At 41.1% G+C, this 21,220-nt stretch overlaps 1 protein-coding gene across 1 annotated transcript in view; it reads right to left on the minus strand.

Annotated features, from left to right (window-relative positions):
• The window catches only part of ARHGEF26 (Rho guanine nucleotide exchange factor 26), a 49,998-nt gene that overhangs the window by 26,582 nt on the left and 2,196 nt on the right, over positions 1-21,220 (minus strand). The window contains exons 2-5 of the mRNA XM_013193056.3: positions 20,575-20,614; positions 19,057-19,202; positions 13,499-13,555; positions 9,617-9,777 (exon numbers count right to left, since the gene is read on the minus strand). Coding sequence (XP_013048510.3) covers positions 9,617-9,777; positions 13,499-13,555; positions 19,057-19,202; positions 20,575-20,614 — 404 coding nt within the window. The remainder of the gene's footprint in view (positions 1-9,616; positions 9,778-13,498; positions 13,556-19,056; positions 19,203-20,574; positions 20,615-21,220) is intronic.

Genomic DNA, 21,220 nt, shown 5'->3' on the forward strand with positions numbered 1-21,220 from the left:
TAATATAAAAACATGAACCGTACAGAAACATAAATTAACTGCTGCTTAGTCTGGAGGGAAGTGCCTCAGCCAGGGAACTCCACCACAGCCTGGAGGTGACGGTGATTTAGTGAGTGCCCAGGAGACTCTGCAGAGGAAGGTCTGGGATCTGTCACTGTCATCTCCCCATGGGCCCGGCCGCCCGCCTGCCTGGAGCATGGCGTTGGCCTGCACCGGAGGGAGACCACGAACACTCCCAGGTTTACGTTCCTCACAAGGGCACCCGTGCCGAGCTGGTGACGGGCTAACTCAGAGCTGACAGAGAGCGGGTCTGAGGTGCGTGGTGCCAGGCAGTGCCCCAGCGGCTCTCAGCACCACAGGGGCACTGCTCAGTAGCAGCGGTGCCGGCCACAGGAGAGGCTGAGGGCAGGACAGCAGCAGGCGCAGCCAGCGAGGCCCGGCTCACGAGGCTGCCCTGCCGGCTCGCCGTGGACTTGTCTTCACACCCTCAGAGCGCCAGACACTTCCCTAGACAGCAGCAGGTGAAATTACCCACAGCTGTAAACTATCACGTGTGCTTAACAAGAGGAAGAAAGTTGCAGGTTTTGATATTCCTGCACATAAAGCTGCTCTTCCTATAAAAAGTAGGAATAAATGTCTGCATCCATCATTGTCACTTTGAGACGGCCCCAGCGGAAGCTGCGGTTGACAGGCGGTACCATGCTGTGGCAGCCGAGGCTTCTCAGGTACAGCCACCGCAAAAACCAACCTCAGGCGTCCAGATCTGTGGGGAGCAACGCCACAGAACTCGTCCGTCTGCAGCGAAGGCTTTCATCTCGCCAATTTAGTCCCGTAAAAGACTGCAGAGCTTTAAAGCCTCATCTAAACAAAGCACACTGACCCGACAAGGCATGAGAAGAGCCAAGGGAACATGCATACATCCTCCTGCTTTGACAGGCTTGCTAAACACGGCTATTTCTAGGCTTACTAACAACTTGGTGCCTTTTCAAAGCTACGCATTCTTCTTACACAAAAAGGGCGAGGGCAGTTCTCTGAAACCAGGCTGGCCGCTGGAGTAGTTACTTCTTTCCCAGCCCCAACTAACAGACTGCTTCTTCGTTCCCTATCAGTCTTTCTATAGAGAAAGCAGAGGTCAAGCTCAAATACCTGTTGAACATAATAAACCTCACTACCAAAATTATGCAGATAAATAGTTTTCTTCTTCTGTGCTTTCTGCAGCAACAGCAAATCTGAAAATCGGAGCAAGATTCATAAGCTGCTACCAGCACAAGCCCTGCAGGACCCAGCAACACAGGAGGAGAGGATCTGTGCAGGTAGCGAGGCTCACGAGTGGGGCAGTGATGCTCTGCAGGAAAGGCTGCATAACCACTGACTGGGTAAACAGGGTTTGGTTACAGCTGGAAGGCTTTAAAATTTTAAGTACTGCTGCTCTACACAACAACTGTCTTCAAACACAAATATTCACATAAATAACTCTCTCTGCAGAGCTTAGGCCACAAAAGAAGAGCCAGAGGTTGCAAGAATTCAACCAGGAATGCTGCTGCTGGCACTACCTTTTTTTTTTTTTAAACAGAGAATATGTTCACATAATACAATGATGGATTTCAGTACAAACAAATATGGTAGATGGGAGCTTCCTGCCATAGACCTGGTGATGCCAGATGCCACAGATCTTTCCTAACTTTTTTGTTCTTACCATGCTCTTTCAGATACATCACCACAAATGCCATCTCAAAATAAGGTATTTTTTATTAGATGCCAAAACTTTCAGTTGCTGGAGAACACAAACTCTCCTAAGTCACTGGTGGAGGGGAGATTTGGACTGTGTGTGTTGTGGGCTGTTTTTTTTTTTTCCTCCTTTTATGAAAAGAAACTATAGAGTTTACGTTAAAAAGTCATTAACTGAGCATGAGATAGAGATGCATCATTTCTTAGGCTGAGAATCTCAGCGGGAGAAATAAGAAAAAAGTATCTCCAGAAGTACTTAATGATAGAAGAAAAACTGGACACAAAGTCCTAGACAACAGACTGTCAGAAGAGTTCTGACAAGTAATTTAATTACAAGAGGAAAAGATCCAAGGGGACCTTACAGTGAACCTCTCCCTATAAAACTCTGGGACACTGAGTTACATACCATCTGTGCTGCATTTTCACAGGGAATATAAATTGACAGTATGGTTCTTCAATGACAAATTTTTCAGAAAAGGACACAAGGACAATTAATTTGTCAAAAATAATTTTTGCAGCAGAACACATGAAGAATACTGAGAGGATAGAGCTCAGATGAAGTTTTGAATACAAGTGCAGATAGGTAAAAAAAATTACTAAAATCCTCTTTAAAGAGTTAAAATAAAATAACATTTTAATGGCCACTATTCAAGAATACTGACTGCTTTTGTAAAGTCAAAAACAAAACTGAATTACTTTTCATCTGACCAACACTGTTAATATCATCAAGCTTTAGCAACCACAACGACAATTCAATAAAAATGCACACATACAATCATGCAGTTGAGATGATATGGCAATTAGCTGACATTTCAAAGCAGAATCATCTTTTGCGGATGAGGAAAAAAAAGAACCAGGAACAGTATCACATGGGAGGGACTGCACAGACCTGAAAAGAAAACACGGAGTAACCCAGGGAACAGATGAGTGGTTACAGGTGCAGCCTACGTCTTCACCTTTCCAGGTGAACCCAACCCTGCCACAGAGGAGGGCTGAGCAGGGCTGCTCAATTCCTTCCCTGGACATGCAAATGCTCAAGCAAATGCTCACGTTATTTCGGGGAAGATGGGGCAGGGAGAGGCGGGGGGAAGAATGCATTGAAAAAACACCCCGATTTACTCTGGAAAACTCATGAATAAAACTCATTACAAGAATGGGTTCCCTCTATCCTTCGGTCAGTACTGGAGTTTGTAATGAGGGGACTTTCTTCTCTTACCCTGATCTTGGCAAATGGTGAGGGGACTTTCATCTCTTACTCTTGACCTTGGCAAGTGGTGGTCTCTTATCATGTGGTAAAAAGATGATAAACACAGGGTACATCTACACTGCCAAATAAAAAACCCTAAAACCCAAACAAGATACTTAATGTACTGCTTCAGCATGCAATCATTCAGAAACAATCCCCTGAAGAGCCTACTCTGAGCAAAGCAGGAGGTGGTAGCTCCAAGCATGTGGGAAACATAGGCAAACAAGCTGCCTTCATTTTTTTTTTTAAACAAAATCCTGCTACACAGTCTGTACTTTAACTATCAAAATGAGTAAACACAATCATTGAAATGATCTGAAGGTCTCCTTAAAATATTGCACAAACTATTACCATTTTAAAGGGATTAAGCTTTGTCTATGCAAAGCTTGATAAGCATTTCAAGATCTGTTGGGTAAAATACCATGGAGGCAGGATGCTAGAAAGAAACAGAAAAACAATTACATTGTCAGCATTTAAATGACATCACAAATTACCTCTAGGATATACCAGATTTTGAGCGAATACAAATTTTATGCAACTAATATTTAAATTTCATTTATCCAGCACTGGAAAAAAGAACAAAAAGCACACAACCAAAGGCAGTAGGAGCTTTATGTTGGTGTTTCTCGAAGATACCGTACAATCCATCTGAGAGAAAACACAAGTTTATTCTGTCTTCCAGTCCCATCTGGTCTTTACAACTGACTTCATACCCAGGCTCAGCTCACCAGTACGATAGATGACTGCAAATGCCACATGCAAGGCCAGTTTCTGTTAAAAGCGAACAGCACCAACACTCGTGAGCCATACACGGTGTTCCTGCAGATCCCCAGGAGGCCCCTTCAGAAACGACCTTTCACAGCACCTCAGCTGTGAAGGCACAGATCAGGCTGCCAGCAGAGAAACCGTGCAATCTAACACGAGAACTATACTGAATTTCACAGAGAACCACATGAGTCAGACAGAAGGGAACCTCAAATACATTCAGTTTTCTTTACTTTTAGCTGCATTCTTTCAGAGAGATATTGAACCAGAGACTGCAATTGGCAGCTTGAAAGGGACTTTACACAGGACAAGGGAATATACCAAAAAACACTTCGTTTATCTTTTTTACTCTAAACCAGTATTATAGTAAAATGCTACATAATATATATAATAAAATAGTGGAAAATAATGGTGTTTTAAGAGTAGAAATAACCCATCTCATTGGCAACCCCTGCAGAGATCACTATCAACAGTAATTATCTCGGGCTGAGAAAGTTTTCCATAGATACCAGCCAAAAAATGCCTCCTTACGTTGGTCACAACCATTGCTGCAGGTGCCGCGTCAGAGCCACTGGAGAGGAAAGCTTTGATCGAAGTCAGGGTCACCAACAAGGGCAATTTGGAAGCAGGAGGAAGAGCAGACTCGAACACAGTCGAGAGGGCAGTGTCACCACTCTCCAGCCACCGTGGGAGCCATCGCACAACCACCTTGCTGTCGTTTTGTTCTCCTGCATCTGGCAACAGCTGGCCACAGTTTAGACACATGATGAAGGTGATGGACGGCATCTGTGAATTTGGGGTATTCCTCTGGAGGTATTTAAGTGAGCAATTTGAACATACAGGCGTTTCATAGTTTCTGGAAAACCAGATATTTTCTCAAGGCACTTTTTGCATAGGTAATTGCTAGGTATTTACTCAATTGTTATTTTATATATATAGGTATAAAAATTTCTAAACTCATTTAAAAGAGAATTTGCTCTCAAGTTCTGTTCATCCAAGCTGAGGGAAATATGATTCTGTCCAGACTGGCAGTTCCCAAATATCGAAATCCTCTATCTAATCCTGTCTCAAATAATGAAGCTACTTTATAAAAAAAAAATCCCTGGGTCAGGCATCCAAGCACCAGCTGCATATTATGTTCAAGTTACTGTTTTCCTGCACTGCTAGCCATTTGCAAAGAACCACAGCACAGGTCAACCCAATGAGTTTTCTCAGCTGCAGAAAGAACTCTCCAAACAAATAAGCCCTAGATATTAAAGCTGAAGAGTTCAGCAATTAGCACTGATGTCTGAACCATGAGGGAGGCAACCCGAGGAAATGCAAAAATAAACGAACTGTCCCAAGCCATCAATATGACACAAATGCCTAAATGTGTTCTGTCAGCAACTGAAATTTAGAGAAAAACAAACGGCATTTTGGACTCACTGCTCTACAGTATGTCCTCTGGACTCCTTGGAGTCTCCTGACAATCAAAAACGTCCCCACCAGCAGCACAAGGCTGGGAGAAAGGCAAAAATCACAATTTGTAAACTTAGCAGTGCTCTACATGTTGAAGAAAAGTCAAGTGTGCCATATGGTCTCAGTGATCACCAGCACCTGCTGGTGGTCAGTGAAATGCCCCGTCTTCTGCACATTACAGTTTGCTTGTTCCACCCAGGGTCTAATCTTAGTGTTTCAGTTTTTTCCCCCCAATCTCACAAAGAAGCTAAGTAACAAAATTCTTCATTCTCTCCAAGCAAAGCTTCTAATGCCTGGTTAATGCTATATAACGCATTAATGCTCAATGCAAACACTTCTTAAATGCAGACTAGGACCATGTTATCCCATGGGGAAAGATGAAGGTACACTACACAAAGATGCCAGAAAGAGGTGAAACATTAAGCTAATTTACAGAAAAGTGATATAAAAAAGCTTACCTGGATCCTGACACGCCCACACACAGAGTTAAGATGCTCAGATGAGGTGTTAAGCGACCTCACAAACCCACACAGGCTCCTCTAATGGAATCAACACACAGAGTTTGAACAGTCTGAACCTGTCCAAATGTGCTTTGTTCTTGCTTTTTTCTGCTAACGTTAACCTTTTGATATTCCCTAAGCTTTTTGCCTTTTGCTAGCCTAATGGCAGAGAGAGAAATAAAAAGCTAAGCTCTCCATCCCCCTATAAATTTGCTGATTTGGCCTGTCAGACCAATTGTTCTCCAAGACGTTTCTCTCATCTCCCTGTAACTCCCCATTCCCAAGGCATGCTCTTGGGAAACTGACCTCTTTTGCAGCACGTATTGAGACTGGAGAGTTTTTCTGACTCATGAGATGGATCGTGCAGTATTCTCAGACTACACAAGCTTTTATTTCTGAATAAGCTGACCTCTGGCATACCGATCAGTTCACATCTCAGTTTAACAGCTCTCACTGGCTCTGGATGCCACTCGTGTGATTTCTGTGCTCTATCAGTTACGAGCTCTTACGCTACACATACAGGCAAATACACAATTAAAGGCTTCCTGAAGCCACCTTTCAGGATGTTTTAATACACAAACACGGTGTAAGCTGCACGGGCTATTCAGACCCACCGTCAGAAACTTTCCAGTGACCTCCCGAAAGCAGAGACCTCTTTACTGTCTGTATTCAGCTTCTAACAAAGGCAGCTTTGTTCCGTTAGGAATGGCCTTGCCATGCACTACGAGCCATTTTGGCGTTTCTGGAGAGCATCCCTTAAACATGTTCTGAGTCAAAGTTCCTAGATACAACTTCCAAGCAGTTGTGACTGAAGATGGCATTTTTATCAGTTCACGCTCTTCAGCTCCCTAAACTTTTGTCCGAGCAACCAAATCCACTGATAACTACACCCATGCCCTCAGAGCTATTTTGTCTTTTTAAGAAAACTAAAGGCTGCTTAAAATACGGCACATGTAATGTGACAAATGTCCAAGTTTATGACACTTTTGTAATGAAAGGATGAGTTTTGCTAGCTTAGAAGAGCTTGAAAACGAGAAGTGGCAGTTAGCTTGGAGGTATTCATTGATAAAGAGGCTTTTGTTTGAAAGCCACTTGCACTATTTACACAAATGAAGCTGTAGAAAGTGAGCACTAAGTTTTGTTATAGCTTAACAGTATTGCATAACTCAGGAAACAAAATATGCTTTCATTTAAGTTTAAAAAGGAGTTACGAATTCTGTTTTTACTCCAAGTTATACAAAAACAAGTTCTTAAGCCACTACGCTTCCCAGACAAAAGAGAATAAGATTATAATGTTAGGCTAGTGTGGTATTTTCCATTCTTTCTTTTTTCCCCTCTCACTGCCTTTGAAGACTATTAATCAAAAGGGTTTTAAAGAATTCCCCTAAAAATACTGCTACCCCCTCCACCTCTGCTTTAAATATTTTAAGTGAGCAATTTAAAAGTAGGTTTAATGGGTTTGAAGGCTCATTCTCTGAAAACACAGGAAAAAACAAATACCTATTCGCATACATAATTATACTAATATGTTCAACTGTGTCTTCAAACCATCCCAAAGGAGCAGCAAGGTCTCCAGGCTCATTAACGTTTGGTTTCTATTAAGCTATCTAAAAAGATGGCAATTACCCCCTAACACATGATGTGTATGTAACATCAGTATTTGTCTAGCAAAAAATGCGCTCACGATACTTTACAAGTCACATTTCAGGTAAACAGATGCCTTTAAAAAGTATTATTCCTTGAAAATAAGGACTTGGGTAGTCTGTGCTCCCCACCAACACCGCCGTCATGTAACTCTCTGTCCTGGGGTGGGAATTATTAGCTGGGAAAATACCCAGCCTCTGTCTGAAGGCCTCAACTACAGGAAAAGGAGAGAAGTCAAAAGGAACGTAGGGATGCTGAAGTGCAGGGGTACCCAGTGACTCCAAATGTACACCCGTCATACAGCTCCTACCTTAGGTTTGCGCTTCACACACATTAGACCCCCTAAATACAGGTTTAATGCTAAAGGTTCAGAAGTTCATGATTTCTACAAGAAGGAAACAAAAGGGACGAAAGAAAGATGAAAAGGTGGAAAAGACTGACTCCAGACATATTCCTAGCCTGACAGATTCCTTATCCAACCACTAGCCCCATTTCTGAAAAGAGGCTGGTGTTTTTTGTTCCATAGAAACAAAGCAAGGCACATTTCAAGTTGTACAATGCCACGAAGATCAAACAATATCTTAACTAGGCCAAGTGCATCCTTTAGCCTCACGCTTTACTTCAAACTGGACATAAGGTGCAAGAAAACAAGCATGAACATTTTTATTTTTTAGTTATATCGGCCACAGGAATTCAACTTCCAGTACTGCTGTTGATCACACCAAGGCACCAAGCAAATGATAACTAAACCAAACCTCATTAAACAACTTTTTGAAGAGTTTAAGGTTCTCATAACCCTGAAGTACGCTGTGAGTGCACACACGCATGCACTGGAAATATTAAACAATTCTGGCAATAATTATTAGTGATAACAAAAGAGGCTTCTCCGCATCTGTGTTGTGCAAGATCTGTAAACGTTTCCTTTTCATTAGGCCCCATTTGTAGGTATCAATTTCTCTCATTATTGACTTCACACTGAAGAAATTAAAAAACAAACAAACCACAGAGCAGATCTGAGCATAAGTCATGTTTCCTTCAAAAAGAAACACAAGTCTCTGCTGCCAGGTGCTATGGCATGCGCAGCACCGTTCATAAACAGCAGAACAGAACGCCTATGCTGTTTACATAAAAGATACCAAAGTCGCACAGTATGCTGCACATTGAGTGCTCAGGAGAAAGTAAACAGTGATTCAACTGATTAAGTTAAACACTGGCAAGTCAGTTCCTAAGGGCAAGTATGCAACTCTTGCTCAATTGTTAACAGTTTAATAGGGGCAGGGTAAGTTTAATTTCATAGACTGTGGAGACTAAGTACAACTGCTTAATGTATCAGCATCTAGCTGTGGAACTGTTCGGACGTGAAGGATGCTTACTGCTACTGAAATACACCATGTTGTTTCCATCCCTACCAATTTTCAGATAAACTAATACCACATCTATCTCATGAAACGAGAGCTCAAACACGGGAGCAAGGTGTGTCTGTCAGTCTGTCAAACACACGTGCATGCTCACCATTATTTGTGTTTTACATCTTCAAACTAGCATGGCAGTTTTGGAGGAGATGGTTACCTGCTATGTGGACATGTGCTAAGTGGACATCTCTAGTTCAGCCTACCTGTAAGCTCTCCTTACTAAATCAGTACAGCCAGAAAACAAACAAACCAAAAAAAAAAGTGTTCAACTTTAAAAACAGAGAGTATTCTAACAAGAAAAGCTAAATTTTTCCAAATAAGAGCAACATGACTCTCTGAACAAGAGCGTAGGTGAGGCACTGCCTGAGTCTGCAAATACTACCACACATCATAAATAGCACTCAAAGCTCTGCTATCCAAGGAGCTGGCTGTCAGGTATAACAGGAAAATATAATCCAAACAAACAGAGACTTAATCACGTCACAAAACCAGAATCTATGGTTAGTAAAATCAAAACCTTGGCTTTTGCATTATGTTAAGGAAATTCTTAGCACTGTGGAGCACATAGATTACAGCGCTCTCAAAGCACAGAGAACCAAATTCCATTCTAATTCAATTATAGCCTATAGAAAGCCTAAGATTCTGAATATTCAACAAGTGGAACATTTGACTTCTCATTCTTAAATTGTTAGGCATACACTTTTTACTGAAGTTTCAACCTTGTGGCTGTTGCTCCATTTTGTGATAACAGAAAAAAAACAATTTTGTACGTGACATTTTATTACTTGCTTGAAAGAAATTCTGACTACTATTAGTAATCATCAGGTATAATTAAAAAAATATTTTTGTATTTCTACACTTACTTTTTACTTGCTTCGTAAACATCTGTAATATTGGAGAAAAGGTGATGGCTCTCCGTTTTGGTCATTGTGAGGCTCAGTTCTCTGGAATTTTTGAACATCCGGATCAGAATCTCCAAGCTCAGCAAGTAAGAATGCTCAGAAGATATCACTTCAAATATTGCCTGCGAAGTGGAAGAGTAAAAGAAAAGACTTACTATTGACTAGGTGGGGGTAGGTTTTTGTTTGGTTTGTTTAAGGAAAATGTAGAGGGATACAAAGAGAAGCTATTGGATGTAAGCTAGAAATTGTAATGCAGGCTTTCATTTCCATGAGAGTTTTATCATTTACCTTTGGAAATTAATGATTTCACACTTGAAAAAAAGCTATATTGAGACTTTTCAATACAACTGCAAACGGTCTTTGAGAACAACAACATAACACCAGCTGTGATCACTCCCTATTCATACCCTTGTGAGTTTGTTTTGTTTTAAATTTACAAACATGTCCATTTCTGTGGTCTGCCTGGAAGCTTCAAATCTTAATACTACTGCTCACCAGCCAGAATTAGCTTTTGCTCTCTTAAAAGAGAAGCTGGAAAGTTATTTACTTAAAAATGTACTTGCTTCCGCAAGCATCTGCAGAAAAGCAAATCCCAGTTTTAGTCAAAATTCCAGTTTTCGTCATCTATCAACACTGATACCTTGGTGTCTTTTAACACACGAAGTTAGGAGCAGGCATACGAGAAGCTGAGATATCTGAGGGTGCGACAGGAGCCTGGAGGCTGAGCAGACACCAGGCAGCTCAGGCTGAGTGGCAGACCTCCAGTGCTTCCCCTCACCTCCCCCTGATGACTTTCTCTCCGGTTTATCAGCCCACCACTTAGGAACCAAAGCCACTGTAACTTCCATCAGCCGGCTGGCACACAAAGCAAACTTCTAGTGGACTCCTGGACTTTGAAATCCACATACTTGTTCCAGTGGAAATGTTATTCCCTGATGTAGAAACCCCTCCAGCTTTTAGGCATCTTTTACCTCTCTAGGCTTGATTTGCTGTTAGTCCACTGGAGTTCTTGTACATACAGGGTGGAAAAAAAATAAACAAAACTCCAAGACCACTTTTGTCATGAGCTCCACCAAGCCACATTTCGTCATCACATTACTAACACAAAATACCATCAGCAAAGACAATACAACTTTGCTCCCAATATTACTTGCACGTATAATTTCATTGGTTATTTGCAATTAGCTTCTCCAGGCATCCTTAAACCAAAGGAGAAGTAAGTACTCTGGATGCACGACTGCAGATCTGAGTACCTAGCAATAATGCCCATGGCTCTGTGAAGTGGGATGGAGTGTCTGCAAGTAGCAGCCTACAAGAGGAGTTCACTTGGACGTCTGATGCACGTGCTCTAGAGAAACCCTGATCTCCCCCAGTCAGGTATAAAACCAGCAGAGACCACGGGCATGCTGAAGGCAGTCCTCCTGGGTACTCCCCTCTGCCTCTCATGCTTCTCTCTGCTGTGCCCACAGAGAAAGGATTTGCCTCGAGAGCGGTGCAGTGCTTTGACTAACTGGTTTCCAACCAGGCAGCCTTCAACACAGGAAGAACATACAGACTCCCATTGTTTTTTGGAGGGGCTTTGTTTATGCTTTTACTGAGGGCCCTCATAGACTTCGTCCAGTTTGGTGACAGAAAGTCATTAGCACAGTCAGAAATAAATGGGACATTTTCTTCCGATGTCCTAAGATGGGAGAGGATATCCTCTTACCCGTGACCCAAACATTTCGGAGGATAAAAAAGGATTAAGAAACGATCTCGACTTTGACATATATAACCACACCACGAGCAGAGGCTGTGGTGGTATTTACCAGCTGCTTGCTAACAGCCTCTGAATGACACATGAACTCACGTTGTGGTTAACTTGGTTTTTATCAGCACAAGCAGATACTTGAATTCGGATGGACACTCTACAGAACTTAAGAGACCAGAAGCACACTGGAGTTTGTACACACGCATAAGGTTAGAGTTTCCAGCTTGCAAGAAAACTGGAGTATCTATTGAAAATTATTTCAGTTCACATCACTCTACCTATATGATGCATTTTCTTTAAGTGAAAGATGCAGAGACCTAAGCCGGTAATGTTTGGTGAAAGATGGGATGCCTATGAATGTAGGACACTGACATTTAATCAAGCTATAAACAAATACATTTTTCTGCAGTGACAATATATTATGATAGCAAAAATAATGCAAGACTGAAAAGCAATTTAAAGAGACAATAAAATAATTGACAAAAGGCAATTTAAAAGAAATAAAGCAAAACCACAATAGCACAACTAAGTCTTAAGAGTATTTCTTTAGGTTCTCTCTGAAAGGATGGGCCTCTAATATTCAAATTAAAAAAATGCCAAGCTGAAAACATTTCTGGTAACATTACAGACCTCATATTTAAAAGGCATCTAAAGAACTTGTTTTCTTTGAAGAGATGTAAATCTGGCTCCAGGAAATGTTGACTAAAGGCTTCTAAAGGATACGACTGAAATAAATGCCTTGTGTTTCAAAGCTTTCCAGCAGGAGGAGACAGAAAAGCAGAACACATAGCCTGAACTGCTGCACAGCTGATAGCCCCCAAAAGCAGAAGATAGTCAAGAAAATGTAGGATTACTACAAACAAACAACCCCCTACTGTCTAATCATGTATATGCAATGTGTGTCTGTATTTCAGGTCCTGACACCAGAGCTGTAGGTCACAGCTAGATTAGCATCTGAGGCTTGCTATACACATGCCTGCAAACGACACAGGGTGGTGAGGCACTGGCACAGGCTGCCCAGAGGAGCTGCGGGTGCCCCATCCCCGGCAGTGCTCAGGGCTGGATGGGGCTTTGGGCAACCTGGGCTGGTGGGAGGTGTCCCCGCCTCTGGCAGGGGTTGGAACTGGATGATCTTTAAGGTCCCTTCCAACCCAAACCATTCTGTGATTCTATGATTCATGGAAAACCCCAGTCGGATCTCATCTGGCTACATTCACTGAGGTATGTCCTGAAGGAAATTTTGGAGCAAATTACCATGGCAGGTAATTCTACAGCACTGCTATTAAAAAACAAAATAAAACAAACAAAAAACCACCGCCTTTTTTTTTCCCCCTATTAAAGGACATACCTCAAGAAATGCAGGTATCTAATAGCTGGCTAGGTCAGGCTATTCTTTTCAACACCTCTCATTCATTGTGACATAGACCCTGTAAGTAAGGAAAGAGGGGAAAGCAGATAAAGAGGACAAAAGGTGCAAAAAAGAAACAGAGAGGGACAGAGACAGAAAGGGACAGAGAGAAAAGATAACTGTATCAGTAATTGCTGCTGTTTTCTGTATTGTTGACAGCACGGATGCTCCTACTTCATTTCAGTGTGAAAGAAATACGTTAGTTACACTAGATGCACACTGCTCACGTTCAGAATTGTTGACAGGATTAGTTACAACTAAAGGGCCCTGCAAAAAGTTGTTTTATCTGCGACCTCCTACCCTCTGTGAACACAGGTTTAATTTTACACCTTCCCAGTCCAGCACAGAACAGGGTTGCTTCTGTCTGCTGCTACTGAGTAGCCATCAACCAGGCTACACCTGCTGGAGTGAGCATACCCAGGAACCACTCCAGCAAGACCTGCAGGTGTTGGCAGGAGACATGCAGCAGGGATCTGTGCACATCAGCAAGAGACAGGTTTCATTTCTATATTCTCCCTGAGAAGACAGCATGCTTCACCCTAGGACAGGAAGCAGTGTGTTGAACTTGCCTCCTTATGAGCAAATACAGAGTATTAAATCAGGCACGTGTGTGACAAAACAAAAAGTTAACAATGAAAAAAAAAAGTTATCAACAAAAAAAGAACGTGTTATTTCAAAAGAGTACCTCTTGTCTTTTTCTTTCTTCCTGGCTGATTGTTTCCGATAATCCATTCTTTTTCACCTGAAAAAAAAATATATATATATTTTAACACGTTTTGTAGAAAACATATAATTTAAAGTAAACAAAACCAAAACACAGAACTATTAAAACACTGCACTAAGAAACAACAATTTAAGTACCGAACTAAAAGTTCAGATAAAGAATCTGTCCACTTCTGAAGACAACAACGAATCACCAGAAATAAATGTTTAAAAAACTGAATGTTTATAATATTTATCCAAAGAACAAAAAAAGTCATTAAAAACTACTATAGGACACACAGAGAACTTCTACAGCAACAGCTTTCACAGCTGAATCACTGCCACCCTGCACAACCCTCCTGGATTTCACACACACACTGAAGAGTAAAAACTGTTTTCTCCTTTTAAGACAGATGTCTTGATTGATACACATTTATCATAAGGTTTATTTTCTGGTTGGCCTGAACCATCTTAGCATCTTAATTTGTAAAACAAACACACCTAAAGGTCTTTCAGGCAGGTAGTTTGTTGACCAAGAGTTATTCTGGAGAAGCTCCATCTTCACTCCAAAGAGATGTGCGAAGTCCTGAGTAAATACCTCTGTGTTTTTACCATCCCCAGCCCTACGATGATGTTTCTCCTCCCTCTGCATCCTACAGCCAGATCAGCCGAGACGTTTGCCCCAGCTCTCCACACAGGACCGTGACGAACGCCAGCCTGAGCTGCACACCCTGCAGCTTGAGGCCAGGTGCTCAGCTACTGCACACCACGCCACAGACTTGCAAAGTTCATCCCTTCCCAGGGTGATTCGTCCCTTCCCAGGGTGAATCGAGTGCATCACGCCATTTAACAGAACACTCAAAAACACAGGAGGCCAAACACCAGGGAGGGACTGGCTCTGTGTGTTTTCTAGAGGACTGACCAGCACAGGACCCCAACCAGGAGATGGGGAAGAGGCCAGGGCACAGCACTACGCGTGGAGCTGCAGCGTGGCACAGGACAGGGAACTCAGGCGCTCATCAGACTTAACAGACGCGCTTCCATTCTCCCGTTTCCCTTTTGGATTTTCTCCACGAGCTCCTAACATACTATCATTGACAGCTGCTGCTTCTTACACCACTCGCTCCTTCGATTTTAAAGGATATGTGATTTGTAATTTTATTCTTGCGTACCAGCCACCACAAACCTGGACAGCAGGCTCAGCAGTAAAGATGGCATAACATTAAGGGTGCTGCACTGCAGTTTGCAGGCACGTTGCTTGGTAATATACACTTACAAAGAAAATGTAAATATCCCAATGTATCTGAGCAATTGCTCTTTTGAATATGTTACAGGTTCCCATGCTCACCACGAGCATACACTTCTGAATACCAAGGCAGAACTAGTTAGCTGACTAACTACTCAACTACCTTTCAGTCAACAGCCTGAAAGCTTTAAAGCACTCATGAGGAAGTAAAATGTCTTTTTTGGATGCCATGGAAGACTTTTCTAAAAATATGCTGACGCAGGAAATACCTATGAAGATATCCAAGAGATTACAATGCTTCCTGTTAATAGAGCAATTGTAAATTTCCAGTGAGAACAATGTGGCAACTGCTAAATTTATGTTCCAAAAACATAAGCTGTGTTTGTGATTATCATCTAGTCATACATGTGTGCGTGCATTCGAGGTGCACATATAAATTAGTTGTAGAAGCAGACGGCTCTAGCTTATGCACTGAATTAACTGCAAAGCTTCCAGAAAGAAGGAGGCCCAAATACAGAGACTACTTTTGGCATACCCCAAGAAAAAAAAATTCAATTCCTATTTTTAAGGTGTCCAAAGCGTATCAGCTGAAAGACTAAAAAAAAATAAATCACATTTGTGATGCTATGCCATCAACACTGACTTAATATAAGCTAAGAAGATAGCAAGAAAAAAAAAACAACTCAGAGGGACAACACTCCAGCTACTACTGCTGTCTCCCCATCACGCTGGACAGCTTTCTTCCAGAGGCTCAGTCATGACCGATTCAACTATGGTAAGAAGGAGGAAATGACAAAAAGAACGAGGGGTTAACTCTGCAGTTACGTACAAGAACTTCCTCTAAAATAAGAAATAGCTACATAGAGGAGAAAAAGAACTCACAAGAAATACTTTAGAAATATGACAGAGTGGCTGTACCATAAGCCAAAACGAACATAAGCGTTTTGATACTGAAGGACAAAGGAGCCCTGAAGATCCTTGACAGTAAAAACACGTAGTTTTGTTTGATACCACAGAGGAGAGGCAGCCATGGAAAGGTCACGGAGTGGCTCAGAAAAGCAACCTGCAGCAGCTTTTCGAGCAACGGAGAAAAATCTCAATTATACTTGTTGCACACCAGAGAAAAAAAGATCAGAAAATGAAATACAATACGATGAGTATTTGTGAGAACCCGAGCAGCACTGACAGTCATAATGAAAAGTAAACAGGCACCATGCTCGGATGTACTCGGAACCTGAGCAGCCACAGCCTGGGACAGCTGATCCCAAGACAACGTCCCTTCCAGCCTAACTGACCCTGTTGCTCTCTGCGTGTGAAGTACATACCGTTGTTATACCGAACGGACTGCTGCATTTGTTGGGAAGTAAATACATTTAACGTGACACACAAGGTAGTACCAGTGCATATGATCTGCAGTGAATTCCAACAACATACTGCAAGATGCTTTTGGAATGTATTTTGGAAATACTGTTTATTCTTCCCAAATTAAAATTTTAAATGAACAGATGAAAGCTGGAAGGCGCAGAGACAGCAGATAAGCTGGCCCTTAAACTGGTCGCCTGCTCAGCCCCTGCCTGCTGCCTGATCTGTCGCAGGAATCCAAAGAGGAAGAGGGGTCAAGAGAGCAACTTGAAAGGAACCGGGTTTAAACACCACCCTACTTCAGAGTCCTTAAATGTTCTTTGAAAAGGCTCCATCTTACTTTCACAGGTGTCTGTATGCTGCAAGAGGTCAGGAACAGCTTTTTTTATTACAGTCTAAAGGCTTTGACAACTCCATACACGAAGGCTTCACAACCCCTCACTCCCTCAAGCAGCAAGCCTAGTCGGAGCTGCACCAGCTGTCAGGCCTGGGCAGCCCAAGACACCACCCGCAGAGATGGGGGAGTCACTCTGTTGTCCTTCCCCCCGATTTCCTAGCATATTCACTGCTAACAAGTACCATAAACCCGCTGTTCCCTACCATACATTGAAACCCAATACTTGGACATTCCCCAGTAACCTCCTGCTACAATTCAGCACTCACGTTTAATACGCAATGACAACACACATTTTTTCCAGAGAGTTGTAAACAGAGACACCGTGAGATCTGCAGGTTCCCACACTCTTTTCACAGTGCACTACCTTTTCCCATATACTTCCCACTTCGAGCCTTGTAAATCAAGTAAAGACACTAAGCAAGTTTGCCACATTCGAAATGGGAAAGAACAAGTCTGGTTCGTGTAACCGTAAGCATGATACACCAATGGTTCTCTTACTGAGCCAGTCTTTGTACTGCTTTGGTCTCAAGACAAATTAGTGTTTTCGCAATTATTATTATTACTGAATAACATTCTTTCCAGCTCTTGAGCATTTAACTGCTAGTTTGCCTAGAAGGCAGAAGAATACTAATTTGACTTCATTAGAAACAAACTTTTTTTGCAGTATTAAGCAAAACTAACTACATTTCAAATACTCAATTCGTTGAAAGAAAATTCAAAGCAAATATTTTTAAAACCACATTGTCTTGGCTTCTTTATAGTTACTGAATCAATGAGGTATTCATATTTCAATACCTTGAACTGCAAGACTGTCAGTATCTCTCAGACAGCTCTTCTAAACAGACAGCCTAAATAGCCTGCAGATCTTATTCAGCATTAGTTACTCGTTTATTAGGGTATACACAGCTAATGGCCCCAACTGTCAAATATTTTAGGTGATCATGTGGTATGATAACAGTCCTTTCCTATGTCATATATAGAGATGAGAGGTTCTACATTCTACAAGTTAAATATATATATATATGTATATGTATATATATTTATGGCTATCCCCAGAAACCACAGAAATGATCAAAAGATAAAACTAACCACAGAAACACAGAATTTTTACTCTTTCTTTGGTCTCAAAATTATGCATACTAGGAAAGCTTACAGAATTATCACTTAGTATCATTGATTTTCCAGCTTAGCAGCAGGGATGCTAGCAAGATCACAGTAATGACTGAAAGAGCTCAATGCTACTTTGTTTAACAATGCTACTAAGAAAAACCCACTGCATGTACTAAATAGGCTTTGCTAACAATAGCAGAATACTACCATCTGAATAGCTTTTAAAAATGCTTTCCATTACATATATGCAGTCAATCAGCTTAGAGTTGGCTTGTAGTAACTGAGAGCAGTTCAGCAGAAACTTGTTCGTAACTAATTAAAGCTTTTAACAGAATTCACATTTTTAGTGAATTATGGTGTTTTCTTGCTTGTTTTGTTTTTTAAAAGAATCGCTAAATTTGAGTCTTAGCAAGCAATGCAATTGAGAAAGTTCATTTTATAGTCTTGTATGTAAAACAAAGACCAATGTAAAACAAACCAATAATTGATCAGGACTTTCATGTTGTTCTTATGAAATAAGTTTAGTCAAAAGAAGAACAAAAAAGGACTAAATGCTACTTAAGGTTTGATCCCTACCACTCCCAACTTATTGAAAGGAACCACAAAGCACATATTCCACTCCAAGTTTACATGCAGCTAGGAATTAAACCTACCTTTTAAGGCTTTCTGGTAGTGCCTCATTCAGAACAGCCAGATCCAGTGACAGACATTAGCCTAATTCCTAGCTTTTCTAAGGACCTGCACTGGCCTGGCTGCCACCATTATCAGGCAAGGTCTAAGCCACCATTTCTGGGGACTGTGGAAAGTACAAAGTCTTAAACTGAATATGCAATCAAAAGAGCTGTGCTTGATTATTCCATCCAGCACATATTAAAAAAAGAAAAAGTATCTTAAAGCCTAAGATTATGAAATCCAAATTCCTTTGCATTTCAAAGTTCTATTTAATTTCACTGTAAACTACATTGACATTTTTTTCTTGTTAATTTCAAATCAGATCCTCTAACCAGTCTGCTGCATGGCGACGTGAGCCTACAAACACTTGTGCCAGCAAATGAAAACGGGAGATGTCAGGGAACCAGAGAAAATGATTCTGGCAGGAACATGAGTCTACAACTACTAAAATTGATGGAGAAAACATGACTTATGCATTTTTAAGCTGCTGGAGTTACCTTACACAAAACCCGAGTAAAAGCTAAAGTGAGAGCCCAAGATTTGGATTAGTAACATTTGAACGGTTGCAAATCTGTTGCTAAAAGAATATCCAGAATACCTTGTGTTGATAAGAGAATATACCACCTTATATTTTGCAAGGAAAAAAAAAAAAGATGAAAAACTTGAGCTGAAAATTCCAGTAGCAAGTAAAAGGACTTGTTTCAGTACAGTCTCAGACACTGTTTGGCTGGCTGTGCAATGACTTAATACTCACAACCGACAGCTGACTCCACGTTGATCTCAGGGGCTTATAGTGAAAAACAATCTTTTCATCTGATTTCTGCTCTCGGGGCTCAGACTCTTCATCAGAATCTATGTCCAGAGCTTTTTCTTTATAGTTCTGATATAACACATTATTTTCTATAAAAAAACAATAGTATGTCATTAATTGCTAGAAAGTTAGCTTAGCTGCTTTCAAAAAAAAATTAAGTAACATTTAAACAATGAAAGAAACGAAAACGTCAATGTGCTGTTCACAAACTCCAAAAGACAAAGATAGTATCTTATTTAGGATGGACAATGGTGCAGTACAGTAACAATGGATCACTGTACCACTACCAAAAAAGATCCACACTGACTGAATTAAAGAACAGATGTGTCCTTTGTCAAGAAAAAACAGACAACAATTTTTTCTTCCTTGGTTTGCTGTACAATGTTTCATAATTAGCCAGCAATTTAAGAACGGAACAAGCGTGGCAGTAGAGCAGAGTCACTAATCCGGAGGTCTGGCTATTTTAATCGGAAGGACCATTGTAAGTCCAATACACGTCTACTTTTATTGTCAGCTTTAAATACTCTCTTCCCACTTCACTAAGTGAACGAAATAGCCCAATCTTCAGAAGTCTCAAGTCAGAACTATTCAAAACAGAAACTTCAAAGGTTGTTTGAATAAGCATGGGGCCTATGAATCTGAAAATGAAACGTGCTTTTCACCTGTTTCAGTACTGCCAGCATTAACTCAGTTACAAAAATGGCAGAGACAGAGATGTGGAACGTTCCCTTCCCATTTCTCACGATGGCAAAACTGCCATCACACATCCACGCACTTACTGCCGGGCAAGTTTTTTTGTGCTGGAATACTGGGAAGAGCAGCGAACTTGACAAAACTCTGAATTAACGAATAACATAAAAGGGAAGATCCATGGGCAGTGTTCCTCTGACACTTGAGCTTGAAGGCTAGGTAGCAAGAAAAGTAAAGGATTAAGGAGTCAAGGAATTCACTCCAGTGGTCCCAGCATTTTTGCTTATGACAAAAAGGGGGAAAAAGCTGCATTAACCTTGAACTTTGAGAATAACAATTCAGGTATCTGCTGCAGGTGATGACCCTCAGCCCCTACGCTGATCCACAAAAGCTGTCTCACACCTGGCAGGAGTCACAGGAAACAGGCAGGAAGACAGTCCCAGCTGGAGGGAAAGCCTTACCTATGTAATTCTATAGAGCTGTTAGGGCTGAGATAGACACATCAACCAATTCTTTTAAGAGGAACAAGAGTCTAATTTGAGAAGATACCCTTCAGACAAAAACATATTTGTAACCTGCCATTCCATATTCATTAAAATATTCATTGAAATATACCCAGTGCCAAAACTATGGTTCCATATTATAATCAATTTACTGAAAAACAAGGTACTTAGTCTCTGACCAAGTATTAAAGAATTGTGCAAAATGGTATTTAAGTTAACTTCTCTTGTGATTGAACATACCATCAAGTCTGTACAGAAAAGGGCTTACCTTCCCCATCAAATGTCCCTTGTCCTTTCAGCGTTTTCTTCTAATAAATTTAAGAGGAAAGAAATATACACATTAAAAGAAGAAAGCAAAATAATCAACAATAACAAGAACTTCCACTTTATTCCAAATTAAAGGCCCTGATCTATAAATCTTTTATGTTGGAGAAGTATTTGTGAAAACAACTGTTTCATCAGAGAAACTGAAAAGCCACCACAGATTTTTCTATGCACATGTTGTTTATATGTATCTTTGTCCCGAATGTTTTATTGTTCTTATGCTTTCAAAAGCATAACATGTACTAACTTTACAAGAGCTCCATGAACTTGTAACTCATTTCACTGTCTCTGGGCTTTGCTGCAAGGCTCTAAGGTGACCTGAGTGGATCTGAGTAGCTGTCTAAAGCTTTCTACACACTCTGCAAAGAACAACCACATTAAGCATTTTGTAAATGAATGTTTTGTGACCAAGACAAACCTTTGAAATAAAACAGTTGTTTTGGTGCAACAAGCTGGGTCTACGTAGTCAATTTCAAGAGTGCTACTGGCAGAAAGAGTTTCGCGTGTAAAGACAGGGCAATATCACAGCATCCTACTTTAAACAACTTCTTGCTGTTACTGATAAAAGTCTACTACCAAAACGAAACCCA

The sequence above is a fragment of the Anser cygnoides genome, chromosome 9, assembly GCF_040182565.1.
Source record: "Anser cygnoides isolate HZ-2024a breed goose chromosome 9, Taihu_goose_T2T_genome, whole genome shotgun sequence".
Taxonomy (NCBI): domain Eukaryota; kingdom Metazoa; phylum Chordata; class Aves; order Anseriformes; family Anatidae; genus Anser; species Anser cygnoides.